The sequence below is a fragment of the Cavia porcellus genome, unplaced genomic scaffold (genome assembly GCF_034190915.1).
Source record: "Cavia porcellus strain 051 isolate PalLab524CR breed Dunkin Hartley unplaced genomic scaffold, mCavPor4.1 scaffold_3, whole genome shotgun sequence".
Classification (NCBI taxonomy): domain Eukaryota; kingdom Metazoa; phylum Chordata; class Mammalia; order Rodentia; family Caviidae; genus Cavia; species Cavia porcellus.
Window position 1 is genome coordinate 26,142,802 of NW_026947486.1, and position 16,797 is coordinate 26,159,598.

The window sequence follows — 16,797 nt, forward strand, 5'->3', positions numbered from 1 at the left end:
TAAAACATCTCTTTGTATCCCATAAATGTTTACAATTTTAATCGGCATATTTAAAGTAACATTAATTTTAAAGGGATATTAAAAACATTACCTATTTATAACAGTGCAAAATGCTAACAATTTCAGTCACGGCCTACCTTTGGCCACTAAACTGTATAAAATATATTCCACTCAACAATAATAACCTTCTATTTCTACATTTTATACTTATTCATAAATTTGTCAATCATCTACTAGAAATGTAAGCTTCAGGAGGGTAAATATACTTCTTATTCATCTTCACATTCTTTGTAATTTCTTTTATTTTTATTTTTAATTAATAGATATTTTTTTTGAGACAGAGTCTCTCCCTATATAGTCCAGGCTGAATTTGAGGTGATCCTCATGTCTCAGCCTCCCAGGTGCTGGAATTACAGGTGTGCATCACTACACCCAGGTAATTGTTACTAGTACATATTTGCAATATGTAATGATTACATTAATCATAGGAAGTTGGTACATGAATATAAACATATATTAATTCTTTCTACTTTCCCTTTCACCCTCCTCTACACCTGCTCCGTCTATCTCTTTGTCTTCTTCCCATCTGCAAAAGGTCTAATCTTCCTCCTTGTAACCTCTAACACAAAAAATGACTCATAGCAGTGGCTCAAATATAAGGCATAATCAACATATATAGTGAATTTTTACAATTTTTAAAAAAGTATTATAGGAAAAGAGGCATTGGAATTAATCTTCCTCAAAATACTCCTTTTTGTTTGAACACACCTATCCTTAATGTCACTTTCTGAGCCAGCCGTGGTGGCGCATGCCTATAATCCCAACACTGGGGAAGCTAAGGCAAGAGGATTGTGGTAAATTCAAGACTAGTCTAGCTTACAAAGTGAGCTCAAAGCCAGCCTGAACTGCACAGTGAGACCTTTCTCAAAAAGACAAAAAAAATGTCACTTTCTGAGGCAGTTCTGGAGGTTCTCATTACTGAGTGTCTTTATGAGTATGATAAAAAAAATTCAGTGAATACTGTTGCCAAATGCCACCCAATGAAAAGGAATATTTGTAAAAAAAAACTACTTATTGTGTGTGTTTATCCACCTTATATACCAGATCTTGCACTGTGTAACATTTAGCTCTTCTCAAAAGTCAAAATAACCATGAAATGTAAATATTTTAAAGTGATTCAGGACATTGAGGCAGCCACAATAATGCAACCAACTAAATAAAGGCACTCACGAAAGAGGACTTTCAGAACTGCTTCAGAAAATGGTAAAAATGATGGGATAAGTGTTTTCAAAGCAAGGGGAAATATTTTGAGGGAGAATAATAGCAATGTGTCCTTTACTATAATAACTTTTTAAAGTATTCACTAGTTTTTAATTGTGTGTATACAGAACTATACTTTGAATGTCCTCTCATAATCAAGACTTTTAGACCTATTAGAAATCTTCAAAGCCTTTTAGACAATTCCCAGTATTTAGCTCTGAAAAATACAGTTCATCTAATAAGTACCTAAAAATTCACTAGAAACAAATAAATATAGATGATATATCTGTACAATTTCCTCAAAACACTGATATAGATCATTTTATATATAGAGGGCAGATATATAGTATCAAGCTTGTCACATTACAATGCTAAGCTGTTACAGTTACATAAACTGAAATTAGAGGAATTTTGTGAGGTTTTTTCTTTCTTTCCTTTCTTTGCACGCTTACCCATGATTGACAAATACTGTACTACTTAAAAACATCCCTAGTCCCCAAATTAGGCTTTACTAAGTCAATTTTACCACTTCAACAAGAAATGTGGCAATTTGTGAAGTTAAACAATAAAATTATACCTACACTGGTTACTTTACGGTATATCTGAGCTGCATTCTGACACTCAGAATAAGGGTACTCTGAAGTAGCCATTTCTAGCATACACATTCCAAAAGCATAAACATCAACAGATTCATCGTAGTGCTCTTCATACATCTCTGGAGCCATAAACTCAGGAGTTCCTACAAAATAATTTTCATTAAAGAGAAGAATATATCCATCAAGATTCCTTTCCCAAACAATACCTGTGTTAATTTCTAAGTATAAAATTTGTATTATAGAATTAATACAAAGCATTAAAGAATTTCTATAACTCCCCATACTGATAAAGTACAATTCGTAATGCTCAATATTAGGTTGCAAATAATGTTTTTATTTCTATAAATTTTAGTCCATATTTTTCTGAATTAAATTAGTAAATTCCCTTCCTTAAGTCCTTGGAAGTTTATATACTCCTCAAAATAAATACACTAAGATGTCTCTGAAATAGGTCAAAATAAGGTATTTCAAAACATATTCAATCTATGGCAGGGGTTCATAAATTTTTCTGGGAAGAGATACTTTTGTACTTTGCAGTCCATAAGAACTATTCAACTCTGTAGTGCAAAAGCAGTCATAGACAATCCATAAATGAGTGGATGTGGCTGTGTTTCAATAAAACTTGATTTATAAAAATAGGCATTGAGGAGCTGGGGATTTAGCTCAGTGGCATAAGTACCTGCCTTGCAAGCAGGCGGTCATGAGTTCGATCCCCAGTACCGATAAAAATGAAAAAGACAAAAAAAAAAAAAAAAAAAAAAAAAAAAACAGGATTGAGCCAAATCTGACCAAAGAGCTATAGTTAATTGATCCCTGTTCTAGAACTATACAATAAATATACCCAAGGAGTAAACAATAAATTGTTAATCACCAATGACACTCTTAGCAAATGATGTGCGCATTAAGGTAGCGAGTCCTAGATCACCAATCTTCACAGATCCAGTAGGTCCTGTGATGAATATATTGTCACACTTCAAATCCCGGTGGATAATAGGAGGAGTCCTAGTGTGCAGGAACTGCAGTCCCTTTAAAATTTGCCTGCACCAGCTCCTTAAGACCTTTGGTTTCATGACTTTAAATCGTTTTAAGTACCTATACAAAGAAACAGAAAACCATGTGTAAACAAATATTCCCTTCTTATTGTATGAGCATTGTTATGGTAAATCACATATGTAAGCTGAAATTTTACATACTATGACTACAATCCCTGAGTTTTCTAATATCTATTATAGAAAAAAAAATTTAAACCTAACGCCCATACTCAGATAGACATCCAAATTTTCTGTGACAGGGAGGCTCAATTTCAGTTTAACATATCCCAAACTCTTAAAAAAAGTTTGAACTTCCCCCAAAAAGACATCTTATCAAGTATATTGTTTTGTTTTGTTTTGTTTTTGGAAGTTCTAGGGATGAACTCATGAACATTAGGCAAGTATAGCATTGCACTACTGAGTTACATCCCCAAACCATTTTTTAAAAATCTTCCAGTACTAGGGGATCAAGCCCAGGGGCTCTCTACTACCAAGTGAAATTCCAGTCTTTTTTATTTGTTTTCTTAATTTTGAGATAGTGTATCACTAAGTTTCCTAGGCTGGCCTAAAATTTTCAATCTTCATAGCTCAGCTTTCTGAGTAACTGAGTTTACAGGTGTGAGCCACTGCACACAGCAGCTATAACATTTTTAATTCATACAAGTATGATCCTTTGGAATAAAAGTACAATTTAAGGAGAAAGTCTTGATTTACTTCCTAATAATTACTCATATATAGTTACAACAGTGGTTGACTATATAAAATGTAGCACAAAACTGCTAGGAAATGAAAAGTATATCCCACATTCAATTATTTACAACTCACTATCCTATCAAATGAAGAATTGTGACCAGAAGCAAAAGACTACAATTATATAGTATTGCTCACTAGATTTGTGAACTTGGGAAACTTCCTATTCGTTTTCTTTCATGAGATGAAAATATAATGATTTCCAATACTGAAATTCAATGATACATCACAGATACTAAATTTTTAGTACTATAACAAATTTCAGTAACATTTTTTTGTGGTACTGGGCAGTGGTGATGAACTTACAGCAGATATGCCATAGGGCTGATTTGTATCACTGAAAGCTCTAAAAGATTCACCATCACTGTTTAGGGGCTTTATCACTAAGCTACATCTCCATTCTCATGCTCTTTTTATATTTCTGAAAAAGAGTCTTGCTACATTGTCAAGTTTTTCAAGGTAGGCTTGAATCTGTGATCTTACCACCCCGGCCTCCCAGAGTACTGGGATTACAGAGTACAACACTACAGCCAGTTAACATTCTAAATTTTTAACATTCCCTGAAATAAATTCTATAAATTCTTTAAGCAAGTATTAGTTTATTAGTAACTTTTATGTCTCCTGAAAATTATTTACAAATAAAACTTCATTGACACTATCATGATCAACTTACGTCTTTAAGGTTCCTGATGTCATTAGTTCAGTCACTAACACAATACATTTTTTTCCTTTTAAGACAGACTCCCAAGAATCATAAAATCGAACTATATTAGGATGCTGGAGACCTTTCAACATTTCTGCTTCTTCCTTGAACCTTTGCTGCTCAGCTTTGGTTAACTTCCGGTCCTAAAAATGGGAAAAATAAGTTCAAAATTAAAGTCATACAAATTTTCATATGCATTTCTAACACCAGTCAATTGAGTGCTTTATTGCATATATGCATGTATTTTAATTTATCATTTATTTTGGGGAGGTCTATGCAATGAATGGTATCCTTTATTAGACAGTTACTCTGACTCTTCCTACAAGGCAATGCAACAGTTTTAACATTTTGTTTAAAGTACACTATAAACTTTCCTACACAATATATCAGTTCTCCAGGAGGGGAAATGTAGACTTTACCTAGCAAGATTTGATACAAAAAGATTTTGGTGTAATCCTCAAATCATAAAAGAAAGTAATAAATTCCACAAAAAAATCTCAAAATGAACTGAGAAAAAGTAATAAAACAGGTAGCAGGGATGCTTCCCTAAAGAATCTCTAAGTTTTCATATATAAAAGAGCTATAAAGTCAGGGCAAGAATAATAAAAATCTAGACACTTGGACATTTATTCTGGTTTACTTTCTGAATTGCCAAAATAAAAGGGTCTAGGTTTCCAAACATAAATATCAGGCTAGTAACCAATGAAAGAGCTTCAAATAGGTACTAGACCTCCAACATACTATATTAAATGCTAAAAGTCAAAGGAGAAATATTTACAGAATTCTGAGGAAGGTCAATGACTTAAAATTCTGAATTCAATCAAGTTCTCAATAAAGTTCAAAGGGGAAAAACATCTGTATTTCCAGATAATAAGGACAGAGAAAAGTATTCCAATCCCATACACTGCCTGAACATTACTCAAGTAAGTTCAATAACAACATGGCATTAGAAAATACAGTCAACCCACTTCCTTTCACTGCATGAGCTGTTTCTGCTCTGCAATGCCCTCTACCATGCTGACCTATCTTAGAACCAGTCAACTATGGACTGAAACTTCTACAAAATAAACCTTCCCTCTTTAGGAAAAAAATTACAATCATTAGAAAAATAAAGTGTTAGGCTGGGCATGGTACCTGCAGTCCCTGCTACTTAGGAAGCTCAGGGAGGAGGATCATTTCAGTTCATGAGTTTGAAACTACGCCAGGCAACACAACAAAATCATTTATCAAAAAAAGGTGTGACACAAAACAAAACGTGAGAAATGATCAACAACATTTATACTTAGGAGTTAAATCTAAGTAATAATGGCTAAAATACTATAATTGGTACAACTGAATGAGTTTTCTCAGCATTAATTAATAACACATACATCATTCTAGATAGCTAAGGCAGGAGGACAGAAAAGTCTAGCCTGACAAACTTAGCAATACCCTGTCCTAAAATAACAAAACAGAGGAGGGAGTTGGGGATGAAGCTCAGGACAAAGAACCTAGGTTCAATAACTAGTACTTGAAGATACATTGATAGATTTTACAAAAAGGATATTCTTTGTGTACTTATGTGGGCAGATCTCTCAAACATGCCACTGAGTGACAAAAGCAATAAAACTTTGACACTTATATAAAAAAGCATCCTCCTGAACAATGCTATATATTTTGTATACATTTAAATGGATTTTAAAGAAGACTACATGGATAAACAATGTGTAACTGTAGTTGTCACTTGAAAACTAGGGAAAGACTGACACACAAAAGTCTTTTTCCTCAGATGACAATCATAGTTACTCAGCAGTAGGCAAATCTAAAATTTGGTCTCCTAAAACCATTGTTTGTGTGTGACTTTTTCATTCATCTAAAATTAAATGTCGAAACTGAAGTATTTTTTCTAAGATTCAGACATGCCCAACCTGTGGGATACCTGCATAGATGAGCCACACTGAGTAAAGAATATACATTTAAAACATATAATTCAATGTAAGTGCCAGGGATATAGCTCAGTGGCATAAGTGCCTGCCTGGCAAGCACAAGGACGTGAGTTTGAAACCCAGTACCAAAAAAAAAAAAAACCAAATTGACTGTAAGTCAAAAAAGTTAGTGATAACTTACTTTTTATATTTTTATTATAACACAGGCATCTCCAACACAATATTGTATACATTATACCATAATTTTTAAAGAAAAAAAAGGATAAAAATACAGAATTCCAAAAAATAGGAAATCAACACTAGTTAATACACTGCATATTACTATCTTTAAAATAGTTGTTCAGATTACAAGATTTAGGCATCAAAAATGATCAAACAATGAAAACTAAAACTGTTATAGAAGCACAATTTGTAATAGCTAAATCTTGAAAACAACCCAAATGTCCATCAAGTGAGGAATGGATAAAAAAAGATGTGGTATTTTTATACAATGAAGTACTACTCAGCTATAAAGAAGGACAAAGTTGAGGCTTTTATTGGTAAATGGATGCAATTTGAGACTATACTCTTAAGTGAAATAAATCAAACTCCCATGTGTAAATATCATATTGTCTCCCTAGTTTAAAAAACAAAAATAGAAAGAGTAATAAGATCCAAAATATACAACAGACATTATATAATATTGTTTCCATTTGTACTACATTCTGTACTAATCTATTCCCACATCACAGTTATCACAATGTTTGAAAAATAGTGATTCTGGTATGTGAAATAATGTAAAACATATCACTTTCTTATTCTTATTTTCTTCTCACCTATTTATAGTCTACACAGACATAAAGATTTTATTTCCAATAAAATTTAGAAAGAGTCATTGGAGGCCAGGTGTAGTTCCTTTTACTTACAGTTTCTTTTTTGTCCTTCAGACGGGATCTTATAATGTAGTTCAGGCTGGGTTTAAACTGACTATGTAACCCAGGTTAGCTTCAAACATGATCTTCCTGCCTCAGGTGCCAAAGTGCTGGGATTATAGGTATGCGCCCTCACACCAGGTCTTAACAGTGTCTTTTATAGAGTAGAATATCTTAATTTTGATGAAATCAAATTTATAAATATTTTGATATGAACCATGCTTTTGTATATATCTAAGAACACTACCCCTAACCAAAGGTCACAATGATTTTATTGTTTTCTTCTAGAAATTTAAGTTTTACTTTTAGATCTATGATTCATTTTGAGTTAATTTTCCTGTAAGATATGAGATTTATGTTGAGATTCTTTTCGTAAAAATTCACTTGTCCAATTATTCCAGGAGCTTGTGTTGAAAAGGCCATACTTTCTATATTCAATTGTCATTGTACATTTAAAAAATCATTTGATCACATTTATCATCTATTTCTGAACTCTGTTACATTCCATTGATCTCTGCTGTGTTCCATTGTTTCTTTGCCAATACTATAAATGTCTTACTTTTGATACCTTTAGAGTAAAATCAAAATCCGTTAACACAAATCTTCCCCACCTGGTTCTCCTTTATCAACATTATTTTGGTTCTTTTGGATATTTTTTTGCTATTCTTTAATAATTTCATTCATTTAGTTAATTTTTGATTCTAGGAATTGAACACACACTCTACCATTGAGTTACCTGCCCAGTGTATTTTCTCGTAATAAATTTCTTTATTTGCTTTTCAGATCATACTTGAGGGATTCTGAGTTGACTTTTGCTCTGTTGTTCTGAGTCAATCACTGCTCTGAAAAAGTCAGTGCCATCCTGTATCACAGAAGAAATCAGAAACTTATATTTTCCAGGAATGCATTCAATCAGCAGCAGGAGGAGATGAAGTTATTTCTCCCATATTTGTACTGCTGTTTTATCTTACTGATTTTGCTAAAATAGCCACAATATTAAAAACAAATATAGTAATAATAATCACTATCTTACACCGGACTTTCATAAAAAGTTCTATTATCTTATAGCATAGACTTTCCTGGCTTTTGCTATTTTTCACAAATAATTAAAACAAAGAAATTTCCACAGGGTGTAATGGCACATGTGTGTAACCCCAGGACTCAGGAGGGTGAGGCAGGAGGATCACTATAAGTTCAAGACAGAGACCTAAGGAAGCAATTTCCATATATTCATGTATTATTTTTATTTTAAAATTATAAATAGTTTCTGTAGGGGCCAGCCATATAGCTGAGCAGCATAAGCACCTGCCTGGCAAGTGCACGGTCATGAGTTCCATTCCTGGTCCTCTGACACCACGAAAAAAGAAAGAAATGGTTTCTGAATTTTATCAAACATTTTCTTAGCACCTAGTGATATGATCATATGGTTTGTTGATAAGTTTCCTGATGCAGGACTGTTCTTAAATTGGGGGGGGGGTGTTTTTTATAGACTGAAACCAGAGCCACATTTATGCTAGGCAATCTCTCTATTATTGTGCTGGACCTCAGCTGTTATTTTCAAATTCTTAAAATAAAATACAGGGCTGGTGATATGGGTCATAATGGGCAAGCACTCTATTCTTGAGCCATACCACCAGGCTGTCTGTTTTTTCTCTTTGGGGTTGTCGAATCATTTTTCATAGAACCAACAACAGTAACTTCTTTACCCTACTATTTTTATGCCCTTAACTTTATTTCTTCCTTAGAAAGATTTTTAAATTCCCCTTTTCCTCCCTTTTGCTATCATTTTTCTAGTATCTTAAAACTTCAATTCCTAGCAATGACAAACACCTGTAATCCCAACTACTCAAAAGGCTGAGACAGGAGTAACGCAAGCTTGAGGCCAGCCTGGGGTATTAGTAACACCTTATCCCAAAAGGGGAAAAATAAAAAAGGACTGAGCATGTACCCCAGTAGTAGAGAATCCCTGGGTTTAACCCCCAGTACCACACAAAAAAATTCCTTTTTAAAGGAAATAAAGTCTTATCTTCCCATCAAATGAAGTTTTTTGATTCTAGCATTCAATTGATCTGTATTTATTCACATTTTTTGAACTATTTATGTACTATTCTGAAAAAAATATATGTAAACTTTTTCCACTACAACTATATATTTATCCTTTTTAAAATCAATCAGGTGTTGTCTTAACTTTTCTCATTGCTGAGAAAAATACCCAAAAATCAAGGGGGAAAATTTTATTTACTGCACAGTTTGTAGAGGTTTCAGTTGATAATCAGCTGGCTCCAAGGTAGACTGTTGCATGGCAGAGGGACAATAATTCATGGCATGAGAAGATAGCAAAAGCAAGAAGGGGGAGAGGGATAGAAGTGGAGAGGGAAAGAAGGGAAGAGGTAGAAAAGGGGAGAAGGAGAGGAGAGATGAAAGGAGAGGGAGAGACCAATGGGGGAGAGAGAGAGTGGGAGAGAAGGGGGAGAGAGAGAGGGAGGGGAAGTCAGTGAGGGAGGGAGAGAGGAGACAGAGGGGAAGGGGGAGATGAGCCAGAGAGGGAGAGGGAAAAGGAAAGGGAGAGGGAGAGGGAAAGAGAGAATCTTTCTGTGGCTTACTGTATGGAGACTATCTACCCTAAGGCTAGTATAGCATTCACACCCTTAATCACAGTATTGGACCATGAATCAATCACAAACTCTAAGATTCAGCAGCCGCTGAAAAACCTAACCCCATGACCGCATGAAGATTTGGGGGGACATCCAGAAGCAAACCATAACAGATGTTCTCAGTTCATCACCCAAATGATTTTTTGTCTCCACAGGTTTTGTTTGTTTGGTTAGTTGGTATTAGTTCCTGATTATAGAGTGAAAGCTTTCAATTTTTGCCCATTTAGTATAATGTTGGCTGTTGGTTTGTCATACATGGCCTGTATGAGATTGAGGTACATACCATCTATTCTGAGTTTCTGTAGGGTTTTCATCAAGAAAAGGTGTTGGACTTTATCTAAAGCTTTCTCTGTGTCTATTGAGATGATCATGTGATTTTTATTTTTTACTCTATTGATGTGGTACATTACATTTATTGATTTGCGTTATGTTGAACCATCCCTGCATTCCTGGAATAAATCCCACTTGGTCATAATGTATAATCTTCTTGATGACTTGCTGTATTCTATTTGCCAGTATTTTATTGAGAATCTTTGCATCAGTGTTCATTAGTGAGATTGGCCTATAGCTCTACCTTTTGGTTTGGTCTTTTTTGGTTTTGGTATCCGAGTAATACTTGCATCCAAGAATGAGTTAGGGAGGACTGCTTCTCTTTCAGTTTCATTGAAGAGTTTAGAGAGTATTGGTGTTAAATCTTCTCTAAATTTCTTATAGAATTCAGCTGTGAATCCATCAGGACCGGGGCTTTTCTTTGTTGGTAAGTTTTTAGTCACATTTTTTATTTTAGTACCTGATATTGGGTTATTTAAAATTGTTATAAGTTCTTGATTGAGCTTTGGTAGTTCATATGTTTCTAGAAATCTGTGCTTTTCCTCTGTGTTTTCCATCCTATGTGAGTGGATATTTTCAAAGTAGGTATTCATGATCTTTTTAAATTCCATGGGATCTGTAGTAATTTCCTTCCTTTCAGTGCTTATTTTCTGGATTTGAGGTTTTTCTTGATAAGGTTGGCTAAGGTTTTATCAATTTTTTTATTCTCTCAAAACCCCAGCTCTCTAAACTTTAAATAAAGTCCAACACCTTTTCTTGATGAAAACCCTACAGAAACTCAGAATAGATGGTATGTACCTCAATCTCATAAAGGCCATCTATGACAAACCAACAGCCAACATTATACTAAATGGGCAAAAATTGAAAGCTTTCCCTCTAAAATCAGGAACAAGACCAGTATGTCCACTATCACCACCCCTATTCAAATTCAGCAGCACAGTTGGATACAAAGTCAACACTCAAAATTCAGTAACATTACTGTACACAAACAAAAACCTACATGAAAGAGAAATTATGAAAATATCACCTTACCCAATAGCACCTATTAAATAAATGAAATACTTAGGAATCAAGAATGTAAAGACCTATGTGCTGAAAATTATACTACTCAAAAAAGGAGATGGAAGAGGATATTAGAAAATGGAAGGATATGGCAGAGGCCTCAATGAACATGGCAGACAGTGGAATGAAGAAGAAAAGTAGACAATCAACAGCAGAAAAACAATATAGCAGAGATGAGGCCGAGAAGACTGGCTATAGTCTCTAACACAGATGGTCTTGATACACTAACAAAAAGAAACACAGGCAGAGTAGATCAGGAGATAGGGTCCATTGAGATGCTCTGAATAGGAAATATAATCTATCTGAAAGAGTGTGAATGAACCAAAAGTCAAAGATGAGAAAACAATGCTGTGTGTGACAGGGAACCAGAGAGAAATAGGGACAGCTCATCCAGCAGCTGCAGATAGGTTGGAAACTCATGACACTTTTGTGCAGTAGAGAACTACTCAGCTAGAAGGAAGGAAAACCTTGAGGCTTTAGTACGTAAAGGAATACAGCTCGAGATCAAGGTCAGGGGAAAAATGGTTCAGAACTACTTAGGTAGATAGTAGGCTGCCCCTCTAATCTAAAAATTAAAGGAGTTAGTGGAACCCATAATGTACAAAACGCCCTGAGAAAGGAAGAGGAATTGATTAAAAAAGGAAGGCAGATGACACTGTTTATAGTGTATCAGGTTTTAAAAGCCACATTAGCCTTACTGCTCAGTTTAGTTTGATTTTATTCTGTTCCAATCTGTCTACTTGTATTAGATTTGAAGTATAGACAGCTATCCGAAAAATAGCAGAATGTACTACAGTAACTATCCTTAATTTCCTACTATCTTTACCTGAAGCCATGTATCATTTACACTGTCTTACTATGACTGATCTTATTTGAATCTGGTTTGTTAGCTGTTTTGTCTTGACTGATTAATTTAGTAGGCGTGATAGCATCAAGTCTAAAAGTAGAGGCAACTACTTTGAAGACAACAAGATAAAACAGGAAACCCATTCCAGTTTGATTATTAACTGTTTTCCAAGTTCTAAAATGTCTCTAATGTTTTGTTTTTATTAATATTGCTATGTAGTGCTATGTCAATTATATCATGCCTGATGATATAGAAAATTCTAATAAAAATAACAAGAGACATCATAGAACTACTGTAGATCACCTACTATTGTGGTTTTATATGTCATTTCATGTTTTTCTAGGAATTTGTTTTGTTGTCCTGTTTTGATTTGTTTTTCCCTCTAATACAGAAAGGATAGGAATAGATGTAGAGATTCACACATGTGTAGAACTTCTAAATAATTCACGAGAATAGATTATATAACACATGATGTGATGAACAGATACTCTGAAGAAACAGACACTAAGATACCCAGTGCTAACTCCGTAGCGTCATGATATAAAATCTAGCAATACTATTCTCTGTCCAGAATGATACTTGTCTGTTTTCTTTTGCTTAATTTCAACATTTATAAAGATATGGACAGCTATTTTGAAGAGAACAAGAGACATTATGGCAGCCATTGTTGACTTCCCTATTGTTTGGTCTTTAAGACCTAAAATGCCTTAATCAGCCTGTTCTGATCAATTAGGTACTATTTTGTTTGGTATGAATTCACTGTGTGTGAAGATATGGACAACTATTTGGAAGAAATTAAGAGACAATACGATAAGACAGTGAAGATCTCCGGTGGTCTTGCTTTGAATTCTGTGTTTCTTAAATCGTTTTCTTATGATTTGTTTTGTTCTGTTTTGTTATATTTAATTTTATCATCTTTAAAATACAAAAAAATACACAAAAAATAAAATGGAAGTATATCCCTTGCTCTTGACTAGGAAGAACCAACACTGTGAAAATGGCCATACTCCCTAAACTGTTATACCATTAACCTTCCTTACAGATCTAGAGAAAATATTCCTAAAATTTTCTGGAAACAGAAAAAAACCTAAAATAGCAACAGGGATTCTGGGTAACAAAGGCAAGACAGGAGGCATCTTATTTTCTGACTTGAAACTATACTGCAAAGTCACAGTAATAAAATCTGCATGGTCCTGGCAAAGAAACAGACCTGAGGATCATTGGAACAGATTTGAAGATGAAAACAATACTACAAAGACAATCAACCACCTGATATTTGACAAAGGGGCTAAAACGTTCACTGGAAAAAAGACAGCCTCAAAAAAAAAAAAAAAAAAAAAAGATAGCCTCTTTAACAAATGGTGTTGGAAACATTGGCTTTCCACATGTCGAAGACTGAAAATAGACCCATGCCTATCACCATACACTAAAATAAAGTCAAAATAGATGTAAATATTAAAACAGAAACACGAAATCTACTGGAGGACAAAGTAGGTAAAAATCTTGGACATAGGGGGTAGGGAGAGAATTCATGAATAAAATGCAAACCACACAGGAAATACTTCAAAGAATCAACACCTGGGATCTCATATTACTAAAGTTTTTGCACTTCAAAACAAATCACCAGGAAAGTGTAAAGAAAACCCACAGAATTTGGAAAAAATTTCAGCTAAAAGTTCCTCAGACAAAGGACCTATATCCAGAACATATAAAGAACTGACAAAAATCAAGTCCCCCAAATTCAAAGACCCTCTCTAAAAATGGTCATCAGAGATGAACACACAGTTCTCAGATGAAGATATACACATGGAAAATAAATATATGAAGAAATGTTCACCATCACTTGTCATTTGAGAAATGAAAATTAAAACAGCATTGAGATTTTATCTCACCCCAGAAAGAATGGCTGCCATCAAGAAATCAACTGATATCAAATGTTGGTGAGGCTGTGGGGAAAAAGGAACACTTCTCCATTGTTGGTGGGAGTGTAGACTGATGCAATCACTGTGGAAATCAGTATGGAGATTCTTCAAAAAACTAGAATTGGAAGTTCCATTCAATCCAGCTATTTCCCTCATGGGTATTTTCCCAGAGAAAACTGAAAAGGTCATGTCACAGTGATATATGTGCACCCATGTTCATAGCAGCACAGTTTTTGATAGCTAAATCTTGGAAACAACCAAAATGCACATCAACCACAGAGTGGATGAAAAAAATGTGGTATTTTTATATTATGGAATACTATTTAGCTGTAGAAAAGGATGATCTTGAGGCCTTTATAGGTAAATGGATGCAACTTGAGAATATCCTCACATTAGTAATTATCACATTGTCTCTCTAGTGTAAAAAATAGTAAGAACTGACAGAATAACAGGATCCAAAAATACAATAGATATTGTGAAAGTGAAAGGAAAGGATATAACAGTATGTATAGTGTGTAAGATAATGAATATATTACTAAATTTCTGTTAGATCACTGAACAGAATGGTTTGTACTGTTAATATTTGAGTGTCTAGCCACTTTTTATGCTTCGATTTTGTAACTTTAACTATTGTTAAGATCACAATATGTAATGTATCAACTAGCGATTTTATGATGTTAATTTTTTAAATTGTGTTTTATTCTACTTTTTTCTATTTTTTTCTACTTTCTTTGTTCTTTAATTTTCTTTTCTTTCTTTAAATAAAAAAATTGGAAAAAAAACAAAAGAAAATGGAAAGTTTGGTTTGTCTGATATTAATATACCTACTGCATCTTTTATATTCACTGTTCATGTGACATATCTTTTCCCATACTTTTATTTACAATCTAGTTTTGGTCTTTGTATCTAAAATGTGTATCCTCTGAGCATCATATAATTAGATCTTGGTTTTTATCTTGTTGGATAATCTCTACCATTTGATTTTTATCTTTTCTTTCCAATGTTTCCTATCTTTTTATTAAACCTTTACTACTTCTTTTGCATTAAATGAACTTTCCTACCATAATAAAGAAACATATCACTTCCAAAAGGTAAACTACTGCCTTATCAGCTATGTCTCTTAATGCAAACACTAGCAATGACCTACAGAACCAGGTTAGAGGCTTAGTGGATCTGTTTCTACAAATGCAATAGCAAGAAACCATCAACAATAATGTAAAAGCCGTATTATAAAATAACTTTTTCAAATATGGGTAAACAGTACAAAAATGTAAAATGTGAACAGCTTACAAAGAACTCTACCAATGCATATTGTTCTTTATTAATACAGTTTTGTAGTACACAATGACTACATTTATTTTGAGGAGTTGGTACATGTATATAACACATCTTAATTCTTATTTTGTCTTCCTCCCCATCCATCCTTCCTTGTTTCAACTCTTTGTCCTCTCCCCATCAATGAATATTCTTGATGAATATGAGGTTGCTCATTATTTTATCACTAACACTTATGCTGCTTTATCACAAGTTACATTGTCTGCCCAAGGTATGTAACTGGCACTCGTAATAACGGAAGCTATATATGCTAAACTCTGAACACATTTTTATTTTTGTACAGGGAACTAAACCCCCAGGGCTCATGCATACTAGGTAAGTACTCCATAGTGAGCTAAAATACACAGCCCTACCAAACAGTTATGGCTGGTTGCTAGTTGTACCCACCAAAGCCTCATGAGCTCATAGGTGATACCTTGGGCATGTGATATTGGGATTAAAAGTGTATGGTACTAAATTAGTTCCCTGATTGGAATTACTATAGTTCTGAGTATGGATAATGGAAGTGCCACTCTGGGTGTAGGTGGCATTCATCAATAGGCTTACAGCATGGATGGAATACAAAGGGAAAAAAGGAAGGCAAACTTGCTGCTTGATGCTTTCTGCCTGCTACACCATAACTGTTTCTCCTCTGTGATGCCCCTTTGCTATGCTGTGCTGCCTTTGAGCCAGGCGACCATAGCCTAAAACCTCTACTATCCACATGCTGAAATAGACTTTTTCTCCTTTAACTTTGGGTGTCAGGTTTTCTGTCTCAGCAACAAGAAAAGTAACCAAGACACCAAAACTTTAAATTCACTCCTTTGCATCTCAGAAAGAGAATTCATCATAATGATTGCAAATACCTCACTCACAAAACACCACTTTCCATGGATAAATTGTGTAACCCTAGAAGTAAAGCACAATGAAATAAACACACTCTGGGTAATAATAATTTGTAAATGTCAACATTAAAGTATCAGTCAAGAAACCAGGGTATAATATTGCCTGGCCATATTAGTATATTAAAGCTTTGAGACATGTTCCTCAATGGTGGTTAACGATACAGATAGATGACAGATAGGTAAATAGATATATCTCAAAGAACTGGCAGCATGGCATCATATATTTATAATTCCAGCACTCTGGGAGGCTGAGGCAGAAGGATTCTAAGTTTGAGCCCAGCCTAGACTATGTAGTAAAATCTTGCTCAAAATTTTAAAAAATAAATAAATAAATAAATAAATAAAACTTAATAGGGCTGGGCATGTGGCTCGGCACTGGTTTTTTTTTTTTAAAAAGACATATTTAGGGCCTGGGGATATATAGATCAGTGATACAGTACCTACCTAACATACACAAGGCACTGCTCTCCCAAAAATGATATATATTGAAAGGGGAATAAACTGCATACACACCTGGGTTCACTTATCTTCTAAAACCTTTGAATAAGGACGTCTTCATCCAGTAGGGACTTAAGCATCAGGTTCAT

At 34.3% G+C, this 16,797-nt stretch overlaps 1 protein-coding gene across 19 annotated transcripts in view; it reads right to left on the bottom strand.

Annotated features, from left to right (window-relative positions):
* The window catches only part of LOC100720927 (constitutive coactivator of PPAR-gamma-like protein 2), a 478,018-nt gene that overhangs the window by 420,912 nt on the left and 40,309 nt on the right, over nt 1-16,797 (bottom strand). For all 19 annotated transcript variants that reach the window (XR_010046553.1, XR_010046554.1, XR_010046557.1 and 16 more), the window contains 3 exons: nt 4,311-4,483; nt 2,728-2,948; nt 1,842-1,999 (listed from right to left, as the gene is read on the bottom strand). Coding sequence is in view for 14 of the 19 variants with exons in the window: in XM_063245942.1 (XP_063102012.1) it covers nt 1,842-1,999; nt 2,728-2,948; nt 4,311-4,483 (552 nt within the window). In the remaining 5 variants the exon portion in view is untranslated. The remainder of the gene's footprint in view (nt 1-1,841; nt 2,000-2,727; nt 2,949-4,310; nt 4,484-16,797) is intronic.